Here is a 14613-nt window from a genome sequence, read left to right as displayed (position 1 = left end):
AGAGCCGGACACTACTGAAGTGACTTAGCAGCAGCAGCAGGTTGTAGGGAGCAGGAGTGGAAACAGGGGACCCTTTAGAGGCTGTTGCAGGGTGAAAAGGTGACATTGATGTGGACTAAAGTGATAGCAGTGGGGCTGGAGAAAAGTTGGCAGACAGACTCGATGAGGGCAGACGGACCGGGAGAGGAGCATTTTATGAATGAGGAAAGTGAGGCAAAGGGAACTGAAGTAACTTGCATCATAAACAATACATGGAATCAACAGTGCTTAAGGACACACACTAGTATATAGCTGATCTTGAAGTCAAGCTCATGGGGAAAAACCACACTCTTTCCATCAAGCTCTACTGCCTTTCTGGCATGAAGAAGAACCCAAGGAGGCCTCTTGGCTTTTGCCACGTGACAGTTCCTCCTTCACGTGCGTATCTGGAATTGTCACCAGGAGACATACAGAAAAGCTTAGGCTGTTCCATTCCTGAGATAACTTGTAGAAATTATACGATGGAAAAGGGCAGGAAGTCTTTGATCTTCATGGCTTGCATTATGTCAGGAAGATGTTTGCAAGTCTGCTGCCGGGTTCTATCTCTTCTAGAGAATACAGAATCTCTCTTCACTGGTTGCCCCAAATGAGAAAGAAAAAGTTCTAATTGGGCATTTTGGTAGGCGTCTTCAAAAATGACTTCCCTTGGACTTTCCTGCAGGTCCACTGGCTGGGAGCCCACATACCAACGCAGCGAACGTGGGCTCAGTCCCTGGTCTGGGAAGATTCCACATGCCATGGGGCAAACTGCAAGCCCACGGGCCACACGTACTGAGCCCATGTGCTCTAAAGCCCGTTCTCCACCACAGGAGAAACCACCACAAGGGAAGCGACTGCGATGAGAAGCCCACACACCCCAACTAGAGAGTAGCTGCCACTCACCACAACACCGCAACTAGCGAAGGCCGACCCAGCACAGCCACAAGAAAATTAAAATAAATAAATAAAAATTTTAAAGAATAAACATTATTTTTAAAAAATGGCTTCCCTTGAGGCGAGGCAGGAGCTAGTAACTCATTTCTAACAAAGGGAATACAGCAAAAGTGTACTCTAAAATATTTGTCATTTTAGAGATCAGGTTATAAAAGATGGTGATTTCCATCTTGCTCAACCTCTTCTGATCACTTACTCACTCTGATGAAGCCACCTGCTGTGTTGTGAGTTGCCCAGTGGAGAGGCCAATGTGGCAAGAATTGAGGGTGGCCTCCAGGCAATAGCCAGGGAGGAACTAAAGCCCTCAGATTAACAATCTGTGGGGAACTAAATCCTGCCACTAATCAAGTAGTCATGTAAGCAAACAAAAAGGCAACACAAAAGAGAGATTCACAGGGACTCCAGGAATTATTAAGTTGGGTTTTCCCTCCTATGAGAAGTCAGGGAGGGCTTCCTGAGGAAGTAACATTTGAGCTGGAAATGGAAAGATGCCTAGATGAGTTTAGGCAACCAAGAGAAGGAAGAGCACTTCTGATGTGGGAAATAGCAGCTGCAAAGGCCCCATGGCAAGAGGGAGCCTGGCAAGAATGAGACTGAGAGAAGGCAAATGTGTTGAAGATCCCAGAGCAAAGGGGAGTTTGGTGGGAGATGAATCTGCGAGAGGGACACAGGGCCCCATGCAGGATCTCATGGGTCTTTGTCTGAAGCACAACAGGGAGCCACTGAAAGATTTTAAAGTAGATTTCCTATGGTAAAAGTCAGAACCAGTCTGACTATAGCAAGCCTGGGACTTTTAAATATGTTTGCACAATGGATTTTTCCAAAGGAGGGTGTTGGAAATTAGAGGAAACAAAAAGTGCCCTCCAAACTGAAAAGGTATCTTGAGAATGGAAAACAAGGCAGGCAGCTCCATATAATCAACGGATAAGTGTATTATAAGGTAACTTACAGGGTAGAATCAAGTGGACAGAGATCCAGAAGCATTTGCAGCTGCACTTTGAACCTTCAAGAGGCCATTGGGACAATTTTATAGTTAACCTAGGGTTTAGGGATACATGCTTGGAAACAGGAAGTGCATTCCTAAGTCAAGATTTATGAATGCGTAACTGGTTTTTGCAGGAACCAAGAGTACATCAGCAAAGGTCTTCGTCGTTTGGAGGCTAACAAAGCATAGAGGCCACCTGGACCTAAAAATCACTGATGACAGAGAAGAGATTTATTACACAGAACAGCCATAGGTAGGGTGAGCAGAAGGACAGAAGGAACTGTACAGACCCAAGATGGCCTCAGTTATGCTAACAACCATACAGAGCAGTTCAGACAGATTTGGGAACCATGGAGATGACCATATGGACACTAAGAATTATGATAATGAAACTACAAACTTGGGAAACTGGGTTTTCCAAACCAAATAGAATTGGTTCTATAGGAGCTTCAAGTAGGCTGAACTGAAGAAAGGTGCTGGAAACCACATTAGTACAAAACAAAGGGTCTGATGTTTGAAAAGGTTACCTTCCCTGTGTATGTATGAAACTCAGGGACTGTGACGTGCAACTTCCCAGGATCCAGATAGATTCCTGAGAGCAGAGTCCAAGAGAGGTTTTTCAAAGAGACGCCGAAGCTTTCCGGAAATAGCCGAAGAGCTGAGCGGTGGCGCCACCAAAGCCAACCGCAAGAGTCACGAAGGGCTTCCGGAAAGAGCCGAGAAGTGGAAAGAGCGGCTCACCGAGAGCTGCCGAGGGTGTACGGAAATAGCCGAAGAGCCGAGTGGCGAGATCAGGCGGCTTAGAAAAGAGCCGAAAGGTTGGGAGGAGGAACCACTTCCAGGAGGCAAAAGGGTCGGCATTAGAGAGGCCGAAGAGGTCCGAGAACTTTCGGAGCGAGCCGAAGCAGCCCCGACAGTTTCCGGAGGCGGCCGAAGAGCTCCGAGCGGCGACGCGGAAACGGCGAACATGGCGGCGGCCGACGCTGCTGCTTCTAAGCCGAACGAGGATCTGGCGCCCGCGGCCGAAGCGCTGGCCGCAGCCCGGGAGCGGAACAGCCGCTTCCTGAGCGGCCTGGAGCTGGTGAAGCAGGGCGCCGAGGCGCGCGTGTTCCGCGGCCGCTTCCAGGGTCGCGCGGCCGTGGTGAAGCACCGCTTCCCCAAGGGCTACCGGCACCCGACGCTGGAAGCGCGGCTCAGCCGGCGGCGGACGGTGCAGGAGGCCCGGGCGTTGCTCCGCTGTCGCCGCGCAGGTAAGACGGCCCAGCTTGGGGACGCGGGGGACCCCCGAGGCTCCGGGGCCCGGGCGACGCAGGTGAGGGGCTCCCCTGCGCTGCGGGGTGGTGGGGGAGGGCGAGATTTGACTCAGTTTCTCTGTTTGTACCTTCTTCACGGCTTTCCATTAAGAAATGTCTTCCTTTCATCCTTCTTTTCATTAACTCTTAAGAAGCCACTTGACGTTGTAACGACGAGCATTTGTCCCGGAGCTCTTGGCGCCTGGTTCAGTTCCCGACTCTGCCACCTTTACTCAACGTTGAGCGTGTGTTTTAACTGCCCCGAGCCTCAGTTTCCCCATCTGTACAATCTCAACTTTCGATCACTGTTAGTTACTTTTAAGAAGCAGATGTAGTTACAAGTACTTGCGCAGGAGCCAGGGTCTCTGGGTTCACACAGTCTAGTTCAGTTCAGTCGTGTCCGACTCTTTGCGACCCCATGGACTGCAGCACGCCAGGCTTCCCTGTCCATCACCAACTCCCGGAGCTTGCTCAAACTCATGTCCATCGAATCGGTGATGCCGTCCAACCACCTCTTTCTCTGTTGTCCCCTTCTCCTGCCTTCAGTCTTTCCCAGTATCAGCGTCTTTTCAAATGAGTCAATTCTTCACATCAGGTGGCCAAAGTGTTGGCGTTTCAGCTTCAGCATCAGTCCTTCCAGTGAATATTCAGGACTGATTTCCTTTAGGATGGACTGGTTGGATCTCCTTGCAATACAAGGGACTCTCAAGAGTCTTCTCCAACACCACAATTCAAAAGCATCAATTCTTTGGCGCTTAGCTTTCTTTATAGTCCAGCTCTCACATCCGTACATGACTACTGGGAAAACCATAGCCTTGACTAAACACTGTTTTGCACCATGACCATAAACCTTTGCCTCTGTTGAGAAACAAAGTTCAGAGGGGAGAAGTAACTTGCTCAAGGTTACACAGTTAGTAAGCTTTCACCCCCTATCCCTCTGACTCAGAAACACTGGCTTTTCACTTTTACACTTTCTACCTTTGTTTCTTTCACTGGTGATTTTTTAGGCATCAACTGTACACCAAGACGTTGTTAGGTGCTGGGAGATCTGGAAGAAATTCAGTTGCCAACAAGCACACTGTCTCTGCCCTTGCTTGGATTTGCAGTTATGCATGCGTTCGTATTTCCTATTTTCACCCTTTCCAGGAGCTTAGTTCTCTTAAGCAGGGATCCCGGTTGCTTTGTTTTCTGCTGTATCTCTACACATTTGTCTCTAGTATCTCGAAGTGTCTTGAGTGTGATTGACATTCAGTAAAGAGTCATTGAATCTTCAAATTCAGTGAAGTTATTGGATTATTGGTAGTACTGTTTTCATGTTATAGAAGCAGAAATGGAGGCTTAGAGAAATGCATGTGACTTTACAGATACACAGTTAATAAGGAAGGGAGCTGGGATTTGAACTTGTCCTCCCTCTCTGTATTCCCTGGTGGCTCAGAGGTTAAAGCATCTGCCTCCATTGTGGGAGACCCGGGTTCGATCCCTGGGTTGCGAAGATCCCCTGGAGAAGGAAATGGTAACCCACTCCAGTATTCTTGCCTGGAGAATCCCATGGACGGAGAAGCCTGGTAGGTACAGTCCACGGGGTCACAAAGAGTCAGACACGACTGAGCGACTCACTTTCTTTCCTCTCTGTAAAGATTCGTCTCTAGGCCAGCACGCTGCTTGGTCTCCTGCTTCTGTCCTTGTCAGGAAACTGCTTTCATATGTTTGAACATATAACTAATGGTGCTTACCCTTCTGGCTGTTTACTTTGATTTGTATTTTAGGGAAGAAGTATCAGAGAAGGCAATGGCACCCCACTCCAGCACTCTTGCCTGGAAAACCCCGTGGATGGAGGAGCCTGGTGGGCTTCAGTCCATGGAGTCGCTAAGAGTCGGGCAGGACTGAGCAACTTCACTTTCACTTTTCACTTTCATGCATTGGACAAGGAAATGGCAACCCACTCCAGTATTCTTGCCTGGAGAATCCTAGGATTGGGGGAGCCTGGTGGGCTGCTGTCGGTGGGGTTGCACAGAGTTGGACACGACTGAAGTGACTTAGCAGCAGCAGCAGCATGACAGGGAAAGTGAAAGTTGCTCAGTTGTGTCTGACTCTTTGTGACCCCATGAACTGTAGTCCATGGAATTCTTCAGGCCAGAATACTGGAGCGGGTAGCCTGTTCCCTTCTCCAAGGGATCTTCCCAGCCCAGGGATCAAAACCAGGTCTCCCACATTGCCAGCGGGTTCGTGACCAGCTGAGTCACCAGGGAAGCCTGAGAATATTTGAGTGGGTAGCCTGTCCCTTCTCCTTTGGATCTTCTGACCCAGGAATTGAACTGGGGTCTCCTGCATTGCAGATGGATTCTTTACCAGCTGAGCTACCAGGGAAGCCCAAATATGACAAATGAAGTTCAGTCACAGTGGGTAGAAGGGAGGAGGGAGCCCTGGCTGTGCTGACCTTAGCTGGGGTGGTCTAAGCATAGTCCGGCAGGAGAAACTTCCAGAGAAGGAAAGCTGTACCCTTCTGCAGCATTCCTAAATCTTTTCCCCAAAATGTTCAGATACACACTGGAAAATTTTTCTGACTGAGCTAGAAAATTAAGCTATTAAGAAAAAAAGTATCTAATTCAATGACCCCTTATATCTTGGTTACAGGAATATGTGCCCCAGTAGTCTTTTTTGTGGACTATGCTTCCAACTGCTTATTTATGGAAGAAATCGAAGGCTCAGTGACTGTTCGAGATTATATTGAATCCACTCTGGAGACTGAAAAATCTCCCCAAAGTCTCCTGGACTTAGCCAGGACCATCGGGCAGGTTTTGGCTCGAATGCACGACGAAGACCTCATTCATGGTGATCTCACCACATCCAACATGCTCCTGAAACCCCCCCTGGAGCAGCTGAACATTGTACTCATAGACTTTGGGCTGAGCTTCGTTTCAGCACTTCCGGAAGACAAGGGAGTTGACCTGTATGTCCTAGAGAAGGCCTTCCTCAGTACCCATCCCAACACCGAGACTGTGTTTGAAGCCTTTCTGAAGAGCTACTCCGCCGCCTCCAGAAAGTCCAAACCAGTGTTAAAAAAATTAGATGAGGTGCGCCTCAGAGGGAGAAAGAGATCCATGGTGGGCTAGAAGAATCACTGTGTGACAGCCACAGGCAGGACACTGTTCACGGTACATTTGAAGGAAGGCTATGAGTATGAGATCCTACCTAAATAAAGATGATCAGGTAATTTTAAGTGCTGCGATTGTGCTTGTTAGGCATTATCACCTGCCGTTGGCTGTTCTCACTCTGTATATGTCTGGCAGAACTGGGCATTCAGAAGAAATCTCAGGCTTTCTCTGCAGTTGTAAGGCATACACCTCAGATTGAAGGGCGTGACGTTACAAAATGCTGAACCACATACTGAACCAGTGAACCACACTGAACCACTTTTCAGTCCTTCTGGTGAGACAAGGACAGAACCTCAGTTGGTGGCTGTGTATCTTTATCAGCTCTCTAACCCAGCCTTTTTTGTTGCTGTGTTCATGACATATTCCTCTTGAAACCAGTACAGTGGGATGCAACCAGCATATTAAAAAATGAAATGGAATCAGAGATTAGAAAATGTTAAAGTGCATTGTATGTAGTATTGTAAATATTGTTTTATGAAACTTGTTTCAAATGTGTATATAGACAACAGTACATACTAGGTTTTGGTGTAAAATACAGTTCTTTTTGAGAATATGGTAAAAATGAAAAATGCTGCTTAACTCCATTGACCCTTTAAGAAATGAGATGCTGGCTATGACACGTCTTCAAATTATTACATTATGTATTGGCATTATATCACACTGTTTTTCAAAGAACTCCAAGGCCACAGAGGCTGACCATAATTTTTTCAATGAATATTCTCAACGAGACTGCAGGCTCATTCCCCAGTCTCCTCCTGTACTATACGGCTAATATGGCTAATCTCTGCCTCGTGGCGGGAATGGTTGACCCGTGTGTGCAGGCGTTACGTCAGCAGATACCTAGTGTTCTCTGTGTGCCAGGCCCCGGAGACCGGGGGCGTGAACCACTCGGGAAACAAACTAAGTACCTAAGACGGTTTCAGACAGTGATGAGGGCTGTAAAGGATGCTGAGATCCCAGGTGCCCTCGAGGAATGTGCGTCGCAGGGCGAGGGGCAGGAGTGGTCAGAGAAGCCTCTGATGAAGTGACGTTGGCGCTAAGACGCACCAGAGAACCGAGAGATGGCGGATGGAGCATGGTGTACCAAGTTGGTAAAGGAGGAACTTCCTTAAGGGACAGCAAGGCCAGTGGGACTGGTTGGCAGCCGAGCAAGGAAAAGCAGAAAGTGAAATCAGAGAAGTGGGTACGCGCTGGGTCATTCCGGGCCTGGTAATGAGGTTGGGTTTTTCTTCTTAACGCAACTCAGGAAGTTTTAAACGGAGCATCTGATCTGTGTTGTGAAAGGATGGCATCAGTATAGGAAAGACTGTACGGAGTCAGAGTGAAGGCAAGAGAGCAGCGAGAAGGTTGAGCCTGTGATGATGGTCGACAGGTGGATGGTAAGCTACGTGACACGCTGGCCTGCAGCTGGGGGAGGTGTCGGTAGCAACAGGGAGGCAAAAACTGGCCTCTGCAGGCGGGGAGAAGGAGATAACCAGAGACTGGAGAGATGTCTGCCTGTTCCCAGGAGGCACATTCCATCTTCTTCCTCAGTCCAGGCTGGGAAACAAGGGTGAACGAGCCTTCCTGGGGGGGATCAGTGGATTCTCCTAGTTCAGTGTCTCACAGAGGCCAGGCTAGGGAACGCTCTGCGATCCCAGATCCCTCGACCTCCACAAGGGGACGGCCTGTGCTTTGCATCAGTGAGCCAACAGCACCAGCAGCCTTGTGTGAATTCCCCCTGGAATCCCCCCGCCCCCCAGACAGGGGTTCAAACCTCCATTTTACAGATAAGGAAACACTAAGCAACGTGGCCTATGATGTGCTAGGATCGCAGTAAGCGACAGAGCTGGGATTCAAGCTCCCATTTGCAACATCAGTTAACTGTATTGAGCAGTTAGGTTCTTTGTGTACATCGCCCCATCTTCAAGGGAAGGCAGTGAGGCACAGAGTAACTCAGCCTTGCTCCAGGTCACACAGTGAGTGAGTGGCAGAGCAGGGCAAGGTGCTGACATAGAGGTGTCCCGCAGATTCAGACACAGGCCACATCTGGAGAACTGGCTGGGCCATGGGCCACGGAATGCAGTTACCCAAGCCCGGCCTGGCGAGTGGCCCATGCAGGCGTGCTCCTGAACCGTCTGAGCTGCCCTCGGGGAGGTGGGCGCGCTGGTAAGGCCCGTGGGCTGTAGTCTCTGCTGTAACTGAGGAGTCGGCCTGGATCCTGATGCCGCTTCCCTTACGATTTCCTTTAAACAGACAGGCGCCTGGTTGTGGCCCATAGTTTGCCAGGTTGATTTGTTTAAAATATCACATTAAAATATTTGTCTCAGTTACTGAGTCTTGGGGACCCTAGGCAAGCACTGCTCTGGCCTTGCACTCATCCTTAACTCCTAACCCCGCCGTCACCAACCGATGGAGACCCTGACTGAGTGAGTGCCCATGTCCTTATAAGGGCCTGCCCCCAACCCTCTTTTTGAGAACTAGGAATCTCCTCTTGTGTCCTGAGTTCAGGGCCCAGCAATTCCAAAGGACCCAATTCCCCTTTCCCTGAACCCAGTGGAGTGGCTCTCCTTTGCCACCAGAGGTCGCAAGTTTCTGTCATTCTGGGTGCAAAGAAGTTAAACTTCCTACCCTTCCAGCCTCCCTTCCTCACTGTAAAAGGGGGCAGAGCAAATTCATTACTGTTTCTGCCCTCGCCACCCAGCATCCATTTCCTGATCTTCGCAGGAAACACCTTGCCCAGAGTCATCAGCCTGTACGGTAGAGGTTGTGCCAGACGTTGTCTGTTGCCTCCTAAAAGCCAACCCCCTTAATCCTTGTGGACAATTCCTCGATTTGTCCAGGTATTTACTAGGTGCAGGTGGCTCCAGGAAAGTTAAGCTCAGTCCCTGAGATAGGGGTGGGTGTGTGACCTTTTTCTGGCCAATAAGACACAAGAGAAAAGCTTTGGAGTTTGCTCTGGGGGAAGAGTTTGCATCTTACAGAAGGTGAGAGGAGTATGAGAATTCTAAGTTCTGACTCCAACACACCCCCATCAACAATGTCTGCTTTTATTTCTTCATTACATTTTTTAAATGGATCATCAGTTTTATTCCCCTAGTTCCGTGAAAGCAATGTAAATTTACAAGTGATTTGTACACTCTGCTGAAGAATTCACTTAATGCTCTAGTTCCCTTATCTTTTGACTTCTCCTCAGAAGGAAATGACAGCCCACTGCAGTATTCGTGCCTGGAAAATTCCACGGACAGAGGAGCCTGGCAGGCTAGAGCCCATGGGGCTCCAAAGAGTTGGACACGACTGCGCGACTAACACTTTCACTTTACTCTCCAGTTACTCTCTTGCGTTTTGACCACTGGCCGTAGGAGTCAGGGCTTAGAAGAGAACTATGCCTTGAACAAATAGCTGTTTGGTATGGTAATTTGCTTTCCTGCTTGCCCTTTCAGTCCACTCCCATTTCTCCAAACACAGAATCAAAGTTTGAGATTTAAGCCCTTAAAGCTGTAGGAATTCCTGTCGGCTTTTTTGCAGAGGCATTACTTGGGATCTCAATGGTAGGGAGGCTCCTTGTGGAAGGTGGTTAGGAACCCAAAGCCAACTGTTCACATAAAGACAGCAACACAAAAGCTCCAGTCCTGTCCTCGAGAGGAATTACCTGGCACTGGTGTTACCGTCTGGCTCTGCTGTGTACATGTGTCCTTGGAATTAGACCCCAGAAAGGCAGCTCCAACTTTAAATTGCTAAAACCTGTTGTTGTTCAGTCACTAAGTCATGTCCAACTCTTTGCAACCCCGTGGACTGCAGCACACCAGGCTTCCCTATCTGTCACTGTCTCCTGGAGTTTGCTCAAATTCATGTCCATTGAGTTGATGATGCCATCTGAAACCTTTTGGTGATAGCTCAGTTGGTAAAGAATCCACCCTCAATGCAGGAGAGCCCGGTTTGATTCCTGGGTCAGGAAGATCCGCTGGAGAAGGGATAGACTACCCACCCCGTCCTTGGGCTTCCCTTGTGGCTCGGCTGGTAAAGAATCTGGCTGCAATGCGGGAGACCTGGGTTCAATCCCTGGGTTGGCAAGATCCCCTGGAGAAGGGAAAAGGCTACCCACTCCAGCATTCTGGCCTGGAGAAGTCCATGGATGTGTAGCCCATGGGGTCACAAAGAGTCAGACTCTACTGAGCGACTTCCACTTTCACTTTAATTGCTTTAAGGGGGCAGGGGTATAACAGATCCACTTTAGAGATCTTGAAAGTGGAGAATTTGTCCCACAAAGATTCTTATAAAAGTTAACTGAAATAACTGATAAGGGTTTTTTATGGGCTAACTAGGAAACTGTCGATAGTCAGATCTCAGTAAAACCAGGTTGGTCAGTTTATAGTTCCTTTAGTTTTCTTATTGTCACAAATGCAGTTAATCAAGCCCCCAAAATGAAAATAAATCTGGGAGCCAGAAAAGATAAGCACAAGCCCTCATGCATGGTGGCAGGGCACACTGGTTACCCTAACAGGTGCCCTGCAGGAGCCTGGTCACAGCGGTCACTGATGTTGAAGCCCACGGGAGGAATTCCTTTTCCTTTGCCTGTTCCTGACTATTTCAAGAGAAAGTCTCAATTTGGGTCTGTGTGCTTGGATTTCTATTCTTAAGGAATGTCCCTCTCAGAGAGCAAGGGGCCTCGGGTCACACCCCCTTTAGCTGATAAACTGGTTCAGCCCCTCCTGGGCTTGTATTCTTATTTCGCAGTTGCCTCCCAATTACAGCAACTGCTAGTAATTTCCCTTTTTTAGAGAATGACGCAAAATCTTTTTTTTTTTTTAATATGTAATTTTAACTCAAAAAATATAAGTAGCAACACAATGTAAACTTCGTGACAGTAGTTCTGGAATGTCTGAAGTCTGAGATGGAGTCAGTTAGGCCAAGCTGGCCTCAGCTTTCCGTATAAGTGCAGTATCCAGTTTGCTCTGAGGACCCAGGTGTCCAAAGCCAACTGATGCCGTTAGTATTGGACGAAGTTTCCTATTGTACCTGAACAGAGACAAATGATTCTGATCTACTTTAATGAAATTTGGGAAAAGCCAGCTGAGGCAGGCCCCATCATGTCCAGATTTGAAGGTGTTTGGGGGGATTAATGAAAATACCAGAAATATTTGTTTTTCTTTCCCCCCAAGCAAGTGTAATGGTTGTCAAAGTGTTGATGCTAATTTAGATCCTGATTACATATTGTGAAGCCTTAAATTCTGCTTCATTAGTTGTAGCACTGGTAGCTGTTTTGCACAATATTGCACGCTAAGCTGCAGGCAGCCTGACAACAAATACTGGAGGAGAGAGAATTTTAAAAACCAGCTTGATGAACCATTGTCCGTTAAGAACTTGAGCAAACATTAAAACCCTGAGGCTTTTGCAGGCAGACCCTCAGCAATGGCCTTCCAGAAGAATATTTCCTAGCTGACTGTTTGAGATGACAACTCATTGGTGGTGTTTTGCTGACATTTTCAATTATGCAGACAAGCCCTGTGATGAATAGCATTACCAAAACTAATAAAGCCCCCCCCAAAATTACAATGATTTGAAACCCTGAATTTTTACTAGCAAAAGTAAATCCTGTTCACAAGAACACAGCAATTAGCCCTTGCCCTCCCCCCACCACCACCACCACAAACCCTACATCCTATTAATAAAGCCAACCCAAAATGTGTCATTTAAAAGAAGTAGGTTTTCAGGTCCGCAATTGAAGAGTTCATCAAGGCTTTGCAGCTGGAGGGAATTTAAAAATTCTCACTTTCCAAAAATATCTGACAGTCAAGGGCCAGGAAACTAAGGTAACACTGATCCTCATGGGTGTGTGTGAGTGGGTGGCCAACGCTACCACGAAGGGGCTGGTGCCAGCTGCCATTTTTGACTGGACCAGTGACTCTTTAAACCCGAGCTTGAGCAGGACGGCCGACATGCCCGCACTGCTTGAAACAACCATGTAAGACATGCCCCAGGAGGTTAATGAGATTCCAGTGTGCAGCGACACGCCAAGAGCACCATATTTTTGAAAAGTCTTTCAGCTGCTGCGACGTGCTTTGCTTTTTCTTCCCTGTACTGTTGATGTTGCCTCCTGTTGTCGCAGTGACTTTGCTGGGGTCCTGGTGGCCATGGCAGTACCCAAAAGGGGCAGTGGTGCCCAGGAGCCAGGTGGCACAAGACTGGACCTGGGCACTTGCTTTGCCCGCAAGACTCAGCAGCGCAGCAGCCCAGCCATGTTGTACAGCCTGGCATGGGTGCCTGTGCAGCTGCCCACTGTGGGAACAATGCCTGCTTTTAAATGCAGTGGTGAACGAGGTTAAACCAGTGGCCTGAGATCCGGCCCACTCAGCGCCTGGCCCATCTCTCCACTAACTTCCTCTCTGAATTTAGGAAAAATCCCAGGCTTCTCTGGCCCTCCGTTTCCCCGTCTGTAAAATGAAGGTTCTCATCTGGATCGGACTGGTTGTTGTACCTGTAGACATGTTTGATGGGTCCATGGAGTGTGTGTCTTTTTGGTTGCCAGTGTTAAATGATTAGGATGGTTTCATAGCAACGTCCAGATATCTGACTTCTCTGGAAACATCATCAGGAGATCCAGCCACACTGGACCCTCATTCCAGCACTTCCCCTTTTGAGTGAGGAGGGCTTGTGTGTGCCAGCTTACGCCAGTCCCCACCCTGCCCTATTGCCCCTTGGCTCTGAGGCTGGCTGCTGGCCACAATTAACCCCATGCTCATCCTGCTCTTCTCATGATGCAGTTAAGAGGAGAGTGAAGCATTTCTTACTTGCAGACCTTCTCCCCCTCGTGCTGTTCATCCCTGTAAGTATTGAATTTGCAGCCCCCAGATAAGCTGGTCTCTATCTTTTTCCAGGGATTGCACCAGCAGCTCCAAATGCAGTCTGTTAAAAAAAAAACTGGTTCCAGCCCTTGGTCTCTGCTCCCACCCAGCTTCCCATCATAGGAAATGACTCCCCTTGACTCCTCTCTCTCATCCTCACACCCCGTTCCCCAACCCAGCAGTGAATCCTCTTAGCTTTACTTCCAGAATATAATCGGGAAGCTGGGAGAGTGGCTCCCCTTGGAGGAGGGGTAGAGACATGGAACAGGCTTCTGGGGGCTTCTGTGGGGGGAGGGGTAAGTTCCATTTCTCCGTCTTGACGCTGGTTACTTGGGTGGATTTGTTGTAAAACTTCATCCAACTGCACGCACACTTAGAATAAATGAATCTTTCTCTTGGAAAAAAAAAGTGAAAGTGTTAGTTGCTCCGTTGTGTCCAGCTCCTTGCAATCCCATGCACAGTAGCCCACCAGGCTCCTCTGTCCATGAAATTCTCCAGGCACGAATATTAAGTGGGTAGCCGTTCACTTCTTCAGGGGATCTGCCAGAAATTATGAATATACATTGGCTAGCAAAAGTAAATCCTATTCATGAGAACACAGAAATTAGCTCCTGTCCCCCCACCCAGCACACCCCACCTCCACCACAAAACCTACATCCTGTTACTTGGACCTTCTCCTCTTTTGTTTGAACCATTCTGGCCGTCTCCTCACCACACTCCCTGCTTCTGCCTCACCCGCTTTGGTCTTGTTCCCACACAGCAGCCTAGGGAATCCTGTTCAAGGCCATTTGATATCATGTCATTCATTCCTCTGTCCAAAACACTCCAGGGTTGCCACCTCCCTCAGGGCCAGAGACCCACCTGCCCCCACCCTCACCCTGTTGCCTTTCTGACCCCCTCTTCTCACTTGGGTCAGTCACGCAGTTCTTCCAATAGACAGTCATTGGAGGAACTGTCTTCCGATGACTCGGGGCCACTGTACTTGCTGTTCCCTTTGCCTGCCACACTATTCCTCCCACCTCCTCACGTGGCCACCGCCTTCGCTTCCTTCCAGTCTCTCCCAGACTCCACTTGGTCTTCCGGGAGGATCCTGTGCAGAAGGTGCCCCATTGCCTCCCCAGCTTTGTCTCCAACCCATTCACGAGCACCTGCTCCCATTTCCATTCACTTGCTCGTTTGCCTCTTGGCCACTCTGGGGGCCAAGGTGGTGTTTGCTTTGTTGCTCCAGCCCTGGTTTTTGCACTGGTGCCTGGAAGGTAGTGGGTGCTCGGTAAACATTTACTGAATTGAATTCCCTCATACAAGCCCAGCCTAGATGTTGGAGAAAAAAAAATCAAGGAGCCAGTGCACTTTCCTACCACTCTGTCAAACACACACACACACCC

The 14613-nt window shown here is 48.7% G+C and overlaps 1 protein-coding gene and 1 pseudogene across 1 annotated transcript; one reads left to right on the top strand and one right to left on the bottom strand.

The window, feature by feature from the left end:
- The first annotated feature begins 2760 nt into the window (after positions 1–2760).
- TP53RK (TP53 regulating kinase) lies at positions 2761–6828 on the top strand. The gene is made up of 2 exons (XM_061437830.1): positions 2761–3207; positions 5884–6828. The coding sequence occupies exons 1-2, from the start codon at positions 2925–2927 to the stop codon at positions 6360–6362; spliced, it is 762 nt and encodes a 253-aa protein (XP_061293814.1). The 5' UTR covers positions 2761–2924; the 3' UTR covers positions 6363–6828.
- A 3456-nt stretch (positions 6829–10284) lies between these two features.
- LOC133258798 (protein FAM210B, mitochondrial-like) lies at positions 10285–14338 on the bottom strand (annotated as a pseudogene).
- Between the last annotated feature and the right edge of the window lie 275 nt (positions 14339–14613).

The sequence above is a fragment of the Bos javanicus genome, chromosome 13 (assembly GCF_032452875.1).
Source record: "Bos javanicus breed banteng chromosome 13, ARS-OSU_banteng_1.0, whole genome shotgun sequence".
In the NCBI taxonomy this organism is placed as follows: Eukaryota; Metazoa; Chordata; class Mammalia; order Artiodactyla; family Bovidae; genus Bos; species Bos javanicus.
This window is presented reverse-complemented; position numbering and strand designations above follow the sequence as displayed.

What these genes read in the sequence shown, in the direction of transcription:
- TP53RK (XM_061437830.1), top strand. Translation starts at nt 2,925, where the DNA reads ATGGCGGCGGCCGACGCTGCTGCTTCTAAGCCGAACGAGGATCTGGCG. An exon ending in GCTCCGCTGTCGCCGCGCAG is followed by an intron (nt 3,208 to 5,883) that starts GTAAGACGGCCC and finishes TCTTGGTTACAG; the next exon opens with GAATATGTGCCCCAGTAGTC.